The sequence below is a fragment of the Erinaceus europaeus genome, chromosome 18 (genome assembly GCF_950295315.1).
Source record: "Erinaceus europaeus chromosome 18, mEriEur2.1, whole genome shotgun sequence".
Lineage (NCBI taxonomy): Eukaryota > Metazoa > Chordata > Mammalia > Eulipotyphla > Erinaceidae > Erinaceus > Erinaceus europaeus.
In genome coordinates, this window is record NC_080179.1 from 32,086,788 (window position 1) to 32,101,494 (window position 14,707).

The 14,707-nt window shown below is 39.4% G+C and overlaps 1 protein-coding gene across 8 annotated transcripts in view; it reads left to right on the forward strand.

Annotated features, from left to right (window-relative positions):
• RBMS1 (RNA binding motif single stranded interacting protein 1) overlaps positions 1 to 14,707 on the forward strand; it is a 277,109-nt gene that overhangs the window by 119,781 nt on the left and 142,621 nt on the right. Inside the window, exon 1 of one of the 8 annotated variants that reach the window (XM_060177878.1) lies at positions 2,277 to 2,969. The exons of 6 other annotated variants lie outside the window; for them this stretch is intronic. In XM_060177878.1, coding sequence (XP_060033861.1) covers positions 2,901 to 2,969 — 69 coding nt within the window. In that variant the 5' untranslated portion in view covers positions 2,277 to 2,900. Of the gene's footprint in view, positions 1 to 2,276; positions 2,970 to 14,707 lie in introns of those variants that run through there. One more of the 8 variants, XM_016188451.2, reaches the window with a different exon arrangement.

Sequence of the window (14,707 nt, forward strand, 5' to 3'; positions counted from 1 at the left end):
TTTCTCAAAAGAACCTTACCAGGATTTATCCCTATGAGCACACCTACAACTAAGCACTTGTAAATATCTGTAATTGATTTTAGTATATGCACATAATTGATCATAATTGATGCACACAAGGTTTTGTATTTTCATTTCTTTTATGTTGCAATTCTATTATATAGGCTTTAAATGAATGCATTGTATTTTACAGCTTTCTCAACAGTGGAAGAAATTTAGCCATTTTTATAATGTTTTACTCAGAGCACAACACCTACCTAAGGAACGTTTGAACCTTTCTACTGTTTTAAAAATGTATAATTTGTGTTTTTTCCCTTTCATATCATTTGCCATGATATAAAATGTATTTTCTTTGATTTTAAAATACCCATTTTATTCTTTAAGGTTTTTTTTTCAGTTTTTCATTTATTTATATTAATATATATTAGCATTAAAATTCCATTAGTGTTTATTTAAATTTTACTGTCATTGTAAAAACTTATCCTTGTAAAAATACTGCATGGTATCTAGTCAAGTCTTAAATTCTAGAATAGCACAATCTCCAATGTATCTGAAATACCCATAGAGCATGGCTATAGAAAAAATTAATCTACGCTGTTCTTTTGTGGTTTAGATTGTGGTTTCCTAACAGACCAGTCATGACAAGTGAGGTTGTACATGGAAAGCTTTTCTGTAGATGACAGGTTTGAACAGCTGGGGTCTTGCACATCAAGTTCTTCAGAAATGGTTCCTATGACTTGAAGCTCTACCTAATAGCTTATATTTAATATCTGTGATTGATAGTTTGCAGCAAAGGGTCCTAGTGAGAGGATAAAAACAGCTAACTAAAAGTGTATAGGTAGCTGAAAATTGTTCTACACAACTGCACATACACACACACCCACACACCACATACATGCACCATGATAATTTTAAGGACAAATACATTACCGTGAATTTTATTTGGCAAGATTTCACTTGCCCATTGTGTGCCTAATATTGTGCTCCTTTACTGCTGCTCTTTTTTTTTCTTTTAATGAAATGAATTAAGCTTATATGTGTATTTTGTGTATAGTGGTTGTTTTAATTTTATTTTTATTGGGGAAGTAATATTTTTTCAGGACATATGGGTACAGTTTCTTATCACCCTGTCCATACACCACTTGCTCCACTATTCCAAGCTCCTATTCACTGGCATCATACACTGGCTATCTGCCCCACCCCCCCCAGTCCTTTTGCTTTGCTGCAGTATAATATATGGCTGTTCTTAACTGGTATGGCTTACTATTTCTCACCACTTTTCTTGGCAATATTTGAAGTATCTGTGAGCATGAAGGGGTCTCAGTATAGACAGGATTTCTAGAGTGAATATTTGTCACTTGCTGTTGGAAACAAACCCTTGAATTGCCATGACTTTGATTCCCATAGAGAACACTTTTTCTTAAGGCATCCGGAAGTGGAGTGTCATCTTAGACAAGTTTGGATTTTCATTATCATAGCAGACAGGTTTTTCCAGGATGGTGTTAGAATCCAACGACCAAGACGCAATATTTACTACAGTGATAAGACCCAGCACTACTTGAAGTTGAGCAGGTCATCCTTAAAGATGGCATACTTGCACCAATTAACTACCCAGAGCCCAGGGTTTCTACCTAAGGCCTCAGGGTGGGTCTTTTGCATTATTCAGGTTTAAGATCCATACATCAATTCATAGGTGACACCCTCAAAGGGGCAGTTTTGAGCCATTTTAACAAATTTCAACTAGGAAACAAAGGAAATTACCTCCTCCCTTTGTTCTTTGTTTTGTTGCTGTGCTCTTTGAATGGAACACATTGGTGTCCTGTGTAGTAATTAACATAGAAAGATTACACTGTTTTGGTTTTCAAGGTTTTTATAAGCGCGGTTTGATATTGTCATCTTGAAGGACAACTTGCGAACTCTAACATAGGAATGAAGAACTTCACTGTGTGTTTGCGATGAGAACTTAGGGAGTGGAGTGTTTCCTCTGCTAAGATTTTAGTGTTTGTTCAAAGAAGTAGGAGTGATTGCTTGCACCTTTAGGTGTGTGTCAGGGGGCTGGGGGGAGACACTTAGAAAAGATGAAAGAAAAAGAGAAGACATGGGGGGAGTCGGTTCTTTTCTTTCCTAGCTGTCTTAAAAATTCTTTAAGCGATGCCTTTAAAAAGGCACTTGGAGCTGGGATGCAAAGCTTAGGCAGAGTCAGGGGGAAAAAAAGAAAAAGAAAAAGGGAAAAAGAGAAAAAGAAAGGAGGGGAGGTGGTTACTCTGAGGAATGTGCGGCATGCGGGGAGCCAGACTCAACCATTGCACCAGAGCGGGGGCGTCGGCGGTTCCCTGGGTCTTGAGGCCAGGTTCCAGGTCCTGAGTCCGAGAGGAGGGCGCGCTCGGGGGCCGGCTGGCTGGCAGGGCGGCGGGTGCGGCGCCCAGCGGGCGGGCGTGGAGGCGCGGGCGGGCTTGGGCGCGGCGCGGCGCGGCGCGGCGCGGCGCGAGGCGGTGCTGGGCCGCCTCCCCGCCCCCGGCCGGCGCGCTCTCGGGGCGGTGGTTGAAGCCGCGGTAGGTGGGGACGCGGCGGCGCTGCTCCTCTGCTGCCGCTGGTTGAGTCCCGGGCGCCGCCGGCTCCGCGAGCGTAGTCGGTCCATGGCACGCTGGGCGGCGGCCGCCCGAATCTCGCCCGCAGCCGCCACTCTGTACTTTTAGGAGAGTCAGGAGGCTGAGGGCGGGCAAGTCAGCCGTGAGCTGCAGGCCCCGCTGGCCGCCGCCGCGCGGCGAGAAGGAGTTCGCAGAGCCGCCGCGGCCCGGCCGGCCCCCTCCTTCCGCCCTCCCCCTCGCGGCGAGGTTGCCCCGCGCCGCTCCCGAGCCCGCTCCCGCCCCGCTCCCGCTCCCGTTCCCGCTCCCGCCGCGATGATCTTCCCCAGCAGCAGCGGCAACCCCGGGGGCAGCAGCAACTGCAGGATACCCTATCGCAAGCAGGTGAGGCGGTCGCCGGGATGCGGAGCCGAGGCCCGCAGCCCTGTTTTACAAAGGGCGACAGCACTCGGCCGGACTCCGCTCTCCTTAGAGGGACCGGGCTGGGTGACCTTGTTTCCAAAGAAGGCGGCCGCGGGGACCGTGACCTTAGTGGGGGAGATGCCCTCGATCCCGCTTTTTAGAGTGGGAAGTGGAGGAAGGAGAAGGGGCGGAAAGGGGAGGACACCCGAAGTGCGCGGGGTGGTGGTGTTTTGCCCAGCTCTCCAACAAGTTTGCCTCTCCCCCTACCCCGAAACCTTTGTGTCTGGAACAGTAAGCTAATAAGTGGTAATGTTGGTTGCAACATTTTTCACTTGGAACCTCAAAGAACCTGAAACCCGGAAGACGTGTGTGTGTGTGTGTGTGTGTGTGTGTGTGTGTGTGTGTGTGTGTGTGTGTGTGTGTGTGTTCGCGCGCGCCCCTCCCTTGTATATACATATTTTAAAAAAGAAACAGGAACTTCTGCTGTCACTTTCTCAAGGTTTTCAGTTTTCAGAGGCACAGGGAAATCCTGTGACATCTTAGTTGCAGAGATATTTGGATAAGCCTGAGTCATACATATGCTCCCCCCACCCCATTTTAATACTGTTTCATGCATTTTTTAACAGATTGAACTCCAAAGGCACTTTAGATCAAAATCCCCTGCCGGGAAAAGGAGTGGAGCTGGAAGCTTATGGTTGAGGCCTTTTGTTTTTCATCTTTGTTTTTAAAGAAGGTTACTGAAGCCATATTGTGATAAATCTCACAGAGCCTTTCAGCAGGAGCAATAACAAAACCTAGCTTTAAATTATGTAAAAAATGTGCAGGTCTGTTTGGAAAAGGTTAAACTGATTTAGAGGTCAGTGGCAAGATGCTTATTGAGAAAACAAAAACATGATTGCAGATATTTTTCTTCTATAATAAATCTCTTGTCTACATCCTTAGCCACTGAGACAAATCAATTAAGTTATTATCTCAATAATGATTTGAGTGAACTGTATCCTTCTCATGCAGACTTGGCTCCATTAAGATCATGACAGATGACAGTGATGCCTGGTGGCTTTACTGAGTGTTCTGAGGGTTATTGATTATTTAGTCCTTCTTGTTGTATGTTCTAGTTTAAGTATATCTGAAAGTAGGGCAGATTTTTGTCAGTTGTTAAAAAAAAAAAAAGTACTGTTTCCTGATCTCAGTTCTTTTACTTGTTAGCTTTCAGTAGGAAAATCAGTAAACACCTTGGTCGGTGTACCCTTACTGCCCCACTTAGTAAAACTTTTACCTGGCTGAAAAAATTTTCCTGTAGTTAAACAAAACAAAACAAAAAAACACCCTTCACTGAAGTGTTGAGATTTAGAAGCAAGCATCTCTAAAGTCACCTATTATATAGTTTCAAGTAAACTAAATGTCCTCAGATGCAGTACATACATATCAGCTTCATAAATGATTTTTACAATTTACAACTTTGGACTCCTCTTACCACACCCACTTACCTGCAAAGATGGCTAATTATGTTAGGGCCTTGTGTATTCATTCATTTGTTGTCAAAACTCAGCAGGGTGTTAACTCTGGAATGAGGAAAAGCTCAGAGGGCAAGGCCTTTTGCTTTGAGGGGCTGAAGGTTTTGTGAGTGGATGGAGAGAGCCTGCTGGTCTGGAGCATGCTGATAAGATGCTCTTCTTTTCACTGAGCTCTCCATAGATTCAGAGACTAAAAGGGCTGACTGAGTCAGAAAAACAAACAGACTTTCTTTTTTCTATAGGCAAAGAAAGAAATGAATGTGTAGGCATTATACAGACACAAGACCCTGGGTACCAGTGGTATTTGAGTCAAAGGTTTCTTTTGTTAGTATTTAGCCATTCACTGAGAAAGCACACTTCCAGAGCAGGGGACCTGGTTACCATGAGTGACTTTGTGATCTCATCCTGGCTTAGTCTAAACAGGAAGTCTAATTAATGCTTTTTATAAGATTTTGTGATGTTAAACTTATACCCTTGGCTTTATATGGGCTTGTCCATTTTCATGAAAAAATAACCACAGTTTAAATGTATATTGCAGTTTAGTTTTAGTCTAGAAATACATAATCAGATGTTAGAGATGATTTCAGATAATTTGCTTGTGAGGAAAACTTAAATCACCTTTGGAAAGAAATGCATTGAAAGAGAATCACTTTTGTATTATATGTGTAATAGTAGTAAATAAGCATCAGTGAACTTGTTAGTTGCTGTTCTTAGCGTTTTTTGGTGGAATAACTTTTTTAGTTCTCTTGGCAATACTATGAAGCAAGTAATACTATCTCCATTTTTACAGTTAAAAAAGCTGAGGCATATGTGAGGGTGGGGGTGGATAAATTGGGTAAAAGAGGATAAGGATAGAAAAACTTAAAAAAAATTTTTATCTTTATTTATTGATTGGATAGGGACAGTCAGAAATCGAGAGGGAAGGGAGGGATAGAGTGAGAGACAGAGAGACATCTGCAGCACTGCTTCACCACTTGTGAAGCTTTCCCCCTGCAGATGGGGACTGGGGGCTCCAACCCAGGTCCTTATGCATCTCAACCAGGTGTGCCACCACCCAGCCCTGAACTTAAACTTTTAGTGGTGAACTTAATGTACATGATGATTTATAATGATGTACACCTAAAGTCAAATGTTTTTAGCTGATGTTACATGAATGAAAGAAAGAAAAGGGAGGAAGGAAGGAAGGAAAAAGGAAGACAAGGCATAGGCTAAATAAAAGTGCAGAGCTAGGATTTGGACTCTTGCCAGCCAAACTCCGAAAACCACAATACAACTTTAAAAATCTGAAAACCACGACAGTACAACTTTCTGTTTCCTGGACATCTCAAGTTGTAACACACAATCTCAGTCTGCATCACTGCCCATTAAACTGCTAATTTGATAAGTCAGGTTAAGGGATTCATTCTGCTATTTAGGGATGGGCAGGTGGAGACTATGAGAGGAGGTAAAGGATGAAGTAACTGAATCATTTGGATGGTTGTTCATTAATATTTGGAAGCAATATTCATGCCAGAGTACTGCTGTACAGAATGATTGTATAATCTCTTAAAACTTTATATTTTACATGTAAGAGAGTGGCTTAGTCATGGGTTGTGTTTGTGCCCCTCTTGCCCCACATAATGATCAAGAAATGATGATCTCTGGCATCATCAGATGAACAGGATTTTCCTGCATCACAGGCTGTGAGCACCTTGATCACAAGTGGCTTCTCAGAGGAGTGATAACACGATAGGTCGGTTCTGAATGAAGTTTCAAGTCTCAGTAAGGGAATAAGCATATCCTTTTATTGTTGACTGTCATTATGATATGTTGTATTCCTTATAAAAATTCACACTGAGAAAATGAAAACAGCACCTCTACAACGCAAAAGAAAATAGTATTTTAGGACTTTCATTATTGTGAAATCAGTCTGTGTGTTGCGAAAGAAAATCTGCTTTATGCTGAAAAGCATTTAAATAGAGAAAATGAGTATTTCCGTTTTCTTCAAGTTTTCATCCAATTTATAACTGGTTAGTTATATCAAAGTATATGATATAACTAAGTCCAGCTGACTTAGTTATATCATATACTTTGGTTTTTTATGCAAGGTGGTATGTAGCAAGACCTTTTTTCTTTTGCTAAGTGATATAAAATGCCATACTTATAGTAGGTTTTAGTGGGTATGGGATAAATGAAATGATGTATGTGTATTTTTGTCAACAAATGATCTTGTCAACTAATAGCTGCAATTGTTAAATGTTAACTTTTGATGAGTGAAGTGTGCTTATCTCCCAAGTTTAAGTAGATTTACATAGTTTGCTGCTTTCTTGAAGATTAACTGGGTGTAGTTGCACGTGAAGAATTCAGCAGTGATTCAGGGTTTGGCCTTGTTGGAGGATGACATACAAAGCTGTTGATTAATCCTCTTCAAGCAGTTTCTGGTCACAGTAATTTATGTGTAGTAGATTGGGTTTTGTTAAACTTCGAAGAGTAAACCAGTGCATAAAGACTTTTTAATGATTATTATCTGAATAAGTCCCAATTTGTTATTTTTTTAATGGAAGGTTAACACTTGAAGTCACTGAGTTTGAAGTTTCAGAGGAAAAGTACATTAGTATGCAAAAGTAAGGTATTGCCTTATTTTATGATGCATTTGAATTTGCTAATATTTATAAGTCAAACTATATTTTAAATAAATATCCATAGCCATTTATAAAGTACAGAATTTTCTATTAGTGATTCCCTTCCACCCCACTAAGCATGTTTTTTGTTCTCTGACTGCATTTTTCCTTAGTTCACTATGAAGTCTGGCTTACTAGTTCTTTCCTTTCTTTTAGAGACTATATTCGGCTGGACTTCATTTTTAACTTTCTTGATGATGGGATTTTATCTCTCCTGAGTTTCTGAGATTGTATTCCCAAAGCACTCTACCCATGAATTAATATGTAAATATATATTACCCCCCTCCCAACATCAGTTACATTTAATATTCCCAACATCCACATGGAGGTAGAGGTAGTTCAGGAAATTTGAGGCAGTGAAATTAAATGGTCTAGTTGGTGAAAGCTAGGTCTCTGGAGTCAAGATCTTTGTTTGCTACTAGGAAACAGAAAAGGAAGCCCAGTCAAGAACAGCTGCAACCTTACTACACTTCCCTTTATTTGGCCTCCCAAAAAACATGTGGCACACAGAGTGTCCCAGACTTCAGTTTGAGGAATTGTAGCTCTGTGATTTATTAGTGTTTTTTGTTTGTTTTGTAAAGACCTGAGGGCTGTCAGTATACAGGATGCCAAGTTACATTTGAATTTCAGATAAACAATGCATTTTTATATATGTCTCTGATATTGTTTGTGCTCTGTTAAATCCAGCAACCCCATCTCTGGGAAAACCAGTGTAACTTTTTAAACCAGTTATTAAAAAAATTGTAAACATTCCTGCTTTATCTAAAACCTTGGCTCCTAGAATGTTACTTAGCCCTGATAATAATGCAGATTTCACTTCTGAATTTTTTAAAAACCAATCTCTTAGCTTTAGTTCTGACTCTACCACTTGCATGCTTTTTTACTTACCCTCTCTAAGCTTGTTTCTGTTAAGTGACTAGCCCCTATTCTACAGGGCTGCTGTTGTTAATCCTTCTATGGTGTTAGTATTATTAATGTCCTCACAGAGGAAATAATAGCAGGTGGTCATGGAAGGCTCCTTGTGATCTGAGAGACCTTGACACAGCCTCTAAGAGTGAACTATGTTTAGAAAGTGGGGATAACTTTCAAAAGGGTAAACACTCAGAGCTTAAAAATGAGATTCTTGGGGGGCAGGAGGTAGCACAACCCATTAAGTGCTCATAGCACCATGCACAAGAACCCAGGTTCTAGCCCCTGCTCCCCACCTGTAGGGGAGATACTTCACAAGCAGTGAAGATCTAAAGGTGTCTATCTTAATTGCTCCTTCCCTACCACTCTTCCCTTCTCAATTTCTCTCTGTCCTATCCAGTAAAATAGAAAGAAAAGAAAAAAAGGAAAAAATGGCTGCTGGGAGTAGTGAATTTGTCATGCAGGCACTAAGCCTTGGCAATAGCGCTGGTAGCAATAAAAAGATGAGGCTTAACCACATTAAAATAAAATTGCCAAAAATTACATCTAATAATTTTTTTAAATAATTAATACAATTTTTTTTCTATCTGTTGATATATTACTTATTATTGTAGCAGTTTCCTTCTCTTCAGGGAAATAATCTTATAGTTTTTATTTTATGTAAAGCATATGATTTACTAGATAAAGTAAAATAAGCATTGATTACTCATTAATAAAAAATGTTCTTTTAACTTCCTAGAAAACAGGTTCAGTTGCTAGTATGTGTGTGATGATTGCCTAAATTCTTTCCTTTGTCTTGTTTGTATATTTGATTTTCAAAGATGTCTTCTTTGCTCTACTCAGAAAAATAAATATTTTTCGTTTGTTTGTTCCTTAGACATCTGTTGGTGTTTGTTTTTAAACTTACAAATGCAGAGTATTTTTTGCTTAACATTCTGAAAGCTTGGTAGATTTTTAAATGGGAGGGATAAAAAGGAAGAAAGATTTCCCTGGATTTAGGATAAAGTGCCAATATTAAATACAAGCAAAATGAATTCTGCATTAAAATAATGACTATGTTATTGGTAGTTGATACATATTAATGGGAGCAGGAACAACAATATGTGTGTTAATATATTGCTGTTCCAAAGCCTCAGGTTCATAGTGAATTCACCTTCTTTACCCCATCTTGGATGGAGCTCCAAGATATGTTAAGTGAGATAAATCAGAAACAAAAGGATGAATATGGAATGATCTCACTTATAGACAGATGTTGAAAAACAAGATCAGAAGGGAAAACTCTAAACAAAACTTGGACTGGAGTTGGTGTATTGCACCAAAGTACAAGACTCTGGGATGTGGGTTGGGGGGGGTGGGTTCTGGTTCTGAAACATGATGGCAGAGGAGGACCTAGTGGGGGTTGTATTGTTGTGTGGAAATGTTATGTACAAACTACTGTATTTTACTGTTGATTGTAAAATAAATAATCCCCCAATAAAGAAATTAAAAAAAAAACTTAGAAGGAAATATGTCAAAATATGAATAAGTGGATTCCATTGTTGGTAAAATCGTGAATAACTTGTTCCTGTGATTTTTTTTTTTTTTTAGTATTTTTTTCAACTTTCTGGTGTCTTCTTTGCTATCCACAGTGAACAGTACAGTCCTTTGGTTATCAGAAGCATTTATGCTTTAAATTGCATTATTTCTAATCTCTAAAAATTGTTTCAAGGGACGGGGTAGATACATAATGGTTATGTAAAGAGACTCTTAGGCTAGAAAAATCCCAGGTTCAATCTCTTGCACCACCATTAGCGAAAGCTGAGTGTTGCTTTGGTAAAAAAAAAAAAAAAAAAAAAAAATTAATAATTGATTCAATAACCAAAGGAGCTCATGTAATTGAGTGTTCAGCAAGTAACATGTAAGTGCTTTGAGTTGTTTCTTTCCTAGTTTTTACTATAGACTTTCTCTTAATTAACTTTTGAGAAATCCACCTACTTCTGAAGATAGTTTATTAGTTTAGTATTTTTCTACCTTATACATTCTTTTTTTTTTTTTTTGCCTCCATGGTTTATATAGGAGTCCCTTATATTTTGGTTTTTTTTTGGTTACCATCATTTTTTAATTTGTTTAAATTTAATTTAATATTTTGATAAGAGACAGAAATTGAGAGAGAAGGGGGAGACAGAACATACCTGTAGCACTACCTGTTTGCTTGTGAAGCTTTCATCCTGCAGGTGAGAACTGGGAACTGGAACCTGGTTCCTTGCACATTGATAACGTGTGCTCTCTACTGGGTGTGCCACTGCCCAGACCCAAATACCATCATTTTTGCAAGTTCATTTATTTTGGTCATCCATAGTCCATATATACCTGAAACCAGCCAGTAGCTGTCCTTCACCTCTTTATTTTTCTTAGTAACCTTTAGTTGACTGAGGGCTTTTCTTTACTCTTTATGAAGTATTTTTCTTTTTCTTTTTTTAAATGTTTATTTATTTATTTCCTTATTGTTGCCTTTGTAGTTTTTATTGTTGTTATAGTTATTATTGTTGTTGTCGTTATTGGATAGGACAGAGAGAAGTGGAGAGAGGAGGGGAAGACAGAGAGGGAGAGAGAAAGAGAGACACCTGCAGACCTGCTTCACCAATTGTGAAGCTCAGACTCCCCTGCAGGTGGGGAGCCGGGACTCGAACCGGGATTCTTATGCTGGTCCTTGTGCTTCCTGCCATGTGCACTTAACCCGCTGCACTACCGCCCGACTCCCAACTGAAGTGTTTTTATTTTTATGAGATTGGAAAAAGTAATTCTTTTTTTTTTTAAAAGTAATTCTTGATTACTCAGTACCTAGTCAGCTGAGCTTTTGTGAAAAATATCTGTGGGTTGTTTATTTTGTATGAAAGCTATTGTACTGAGCTTCTTTATGGCTTTGTAGTTCACTTGTGCTCCTGAATACGATCAGATAGTTCCTGGGTCTACTTAAATACTTGAGTTATCAATAGGAATTATTTTTTAAACTTTTTTCTTTATTGGGAGGTTAATAGTCTACAATATAGTTGTTAATAGTCTACAATATAGTTGTTGGCACATGGGTAAAATTCCTCATCTCATAGTCTCCAGAAAACTCTCACTCCCACTTCTAAACTAGTTCCATCATTATGTTCCAGGGCCTGAAAGATGTCTTTATAGTAGAATAGTGAAAGTTTATGTTAAAAAAAATGTACTTTACAGATAATGTCAGCTGTTGCTGTGTAATATAGGGGAATTTTCAGTGTACCAGGGGAGTTTTAGGTTTGAATGACTGAGGATATAAGACTGAAAGAAGATTGAAAGAAGGAAAGCACCTTTAAAGAGAGGAAGGAAGAGGTGTGGAGGCTGAGAGAAAAAAAAAGTAGTATTCAAAGCTTTTTTCTCTACTAGTTGATGGACTTCACAAACTCAGTTAAAATCTCCTTGTTTTGGTATTCTCTAGGCTAGTTGCAAATATGTAGCCACACTGTTTTGAATTACCTCAGATTCCCATCTCCCCCCTCCCCCCTGTCATTTCTGAACGTAGAAAAAAACCTTTATTTTTCTGTTTTAGAAAAATGCCTAAAAATTACCTTTCTGGAAGGTCATTTATGATTAGCCCAAACCCACTGGCTCAAATATTCTAGAAAGAACTTTATCTCTGTCTTACTTTTATTGTCACACGCATCAGATCAACTTCCAGGGAGTGGCTATGTTCTGACAGAGATTCAGAAACATTATTGTGTGTGAAGCTTAGATTAAGTGGTTTCTGGAGCAGATAATATTCTGTAGGGAGTACATTGGTGGCATTATGTGGGGGTGGAAGTAGTAGTCTTGTTCTGTAGGGGAGGGACTGGTCTGGAAAACTAGTTAGCCAGGCCCACAAAAAAGGCAATTAACTGTGGACATGAAAATCAATTTTATAGATCTAAGTGCAGTGTCCTTAAAGTCATATTTAAAATGTTGCATATTAGTTCTTTCCTCCTCAGTTATTCAAAGTTTTCATCACATTGTTAAGGGATCTGTGCTAAGAGATTTTAAGATGTCATGTGAAGAGCAGGCGAGTTAGCTAATGGTTATGCAAAAAGACTCTCCTGCCTGAGGCTCTTAAATCCCAGGCTCAGTCCTCCCCCACCAGGATTCTGGTCAAACAAACAAAATTTACTGTGGAATGGAGAGAAAGAGGACTTATGATGTCAAAAGTTCTAATTCTGCAGTAGTCATTGTTAAGTTATGGAAGGTGACATTTCAGGTGAAAGAAGCATAATAGTAAATATTTGATGATAGAAAACATGGGAATTCCTAGAGGATTATTGAGAAATACAGATTAGCTAGACTTCAGGAAAGAGGTTGGAGGGCAGAAGGGTTTAGAGCCATGCTTTTTAAAATGGTTGAGAGAGAACCTAAATTTAAGAATTACCACCGTGGGTACAAAGCTGCAAGTGGAACCACAGCAAAGTGTAATAGTTGGAATGGACTCAAAGCATTGTGCAGAAATATTGACAGTTTGAATGGTGGCTGATTCATTTTGGTAGTCATCAAAGTCTTGATAACACAGGGCCGTAGGTTTCTAGTCTTAAATAATAGAGGAATAAAAACTTGTTTCAACCTTGCTTTCTCTGAGCTTAGTGATGAACCCAGCCAATTCTCTTACAAGGATTTTGTGTTAAACTAGAGTGTGCTTGGTAGATTCTACTGGTACTCAGTTACTAGGCATCAGTGATGCAGAAGGCACCTGGTCATTTCATCTCCTTAAGTAAGAACTATAGCATAATAGGCTAGTAGCACCTCTAGAGTTAGCCTCTTTCAAAACTCATTTTGGACATAGATCATTTTACTATTGCCCTGGCTGTTGTATGCTTTACATTGGGTTCTAGTTCTCCCCCGCCAAGAGAATTAGATCAGGCCTGCTAATTCCGCCCCAAGGAAACCCACCAGAGTTCCAGAGTGAGAGAGGGCCAGAGGGTTCCTGAGTTAGAGAGTTTCAGGGTTACAGAGTAAGAGAGAGTTCCATAGTGGAAGAGTTTCAGAGTTAGAGAGTTTCTGAGTTGCAGAGAGTGCTTGCGCCGCCGCAAAGAGACAGCAGAGTTCTGTTTGGTGATTAGTTTGTCTTAGTTTATGAATCGTGGTTCCTGAATAAAGAAATACAGCTTCCCTGCCCAGCCGTTGTCTCCGCATCTCTGTTACCCGCCCGTGAAGCCAACCCGCCTGGCAAGAGCCGCCGAAATTTAACAACACCTGGCTTAATGTCAGTGTACAGTATGTGTTCCATGGATTTTGACCTTTACCTGAGATCCTGGCATTCTTTGAAGTGGACTGCTTATATGACACATCCCTTTCTTGCTAACATGCCTCATCTATAATATCTCTAGTATAACAAGCACATTGATTATTTTTAAAACTAACACTCCAGTGGGAGATAGTGGGGTAGTGAAAACTCATTCACATGAAGAAGTTGCTGAAGAAAGGTGAAGTTTGGTTTGGTCATTTTACTTCGGCCACATGAGCTTCAGTCTACCACCCTTTCAACTACACAATCCCTGGCAGAAATAATCTAGCCAGGAGTTAGAAGTACAGAACTAATGCTTTGGGAAAGAATTTGTTCAAGCTCAGTAAGTGGGTATTGGCAATATATAAAATTCCTCTCTGAAGAAATTGTGTCATTGTGTCAAGAGAAGTTCCAGTAGGCCCAAGAGAGTACAGAATCTGTAATGGAAAGGATGAATGTTTGGCAGAGGAGGGAAAAGAAATGGCAAACTATTGGGAGAATTGGGATAGTGTCACAGAAGCCAAGAAGTTATTCAGTTCTGTTAAATGTTATCTAGAAGTCAAGAAAGACAAAGGCTGAATGATTTTCATGGTGAGAATGATGTGAAGTTACACCTTTACTCTCTTTAATCTTAGAAATCACTATTAAACCACTAATAATTTCTTGAAAGCCTTTGAAGCACAAGTTTCAGTAGAATAGTCTGTGAGTGTTGGGGTAAGAGAGGGAAAAAGAACAAGCTTGAGAGTGGTAGAAAGCACATTCCAATGGGTTTAAGCAGTGACTGAGTGAAGTGGGAGTGTCTAGAAAAATCAGATGTTGCTTTGGATTGCTTTGAAGCAAAATTATCTTAGTATCTGACTATGAGTGTAGGTAAAGCAGAGTAACAGAAAATAGTTAGAATTAGATCCTTCTTTTAAGAGAGACTAAGATATGGTTAGTCCTACATGAAAAGGATTTGAGAGTTCCAGTCAGTGAACAATGGAAGAAGATTGAATATGCTGGAGATACCAGGAGTAGAAAGACCAGTGAATCTCAAGCTCAGCCATTTAGAAACGTTTAGTTCAGTATAAAGGATAGTCCTCTGCAATAATGAAATAAACAAAACAAAACTCTAGGTGGTACAGAGTACTGTCCATATGAAGAGCACATTTGCATGTAACAGGTCCAGTGGTCCATCTCCAGCACTGCATCTGGTGAAGTGATACTTTGGTTTGTTTGTTTGTTTCTCTTCTCGGAAACACACACACACACACACACACACAAACAATTTTTTTAAGGAGAAAATGTTTCTAGGAGTGAGGGTAAGAGAGAGAACATCAGAACATCATGTGATCAGAATATTGATGGTGGAGTAATTCAGGATTTCACCATACATACTTGTTAGGA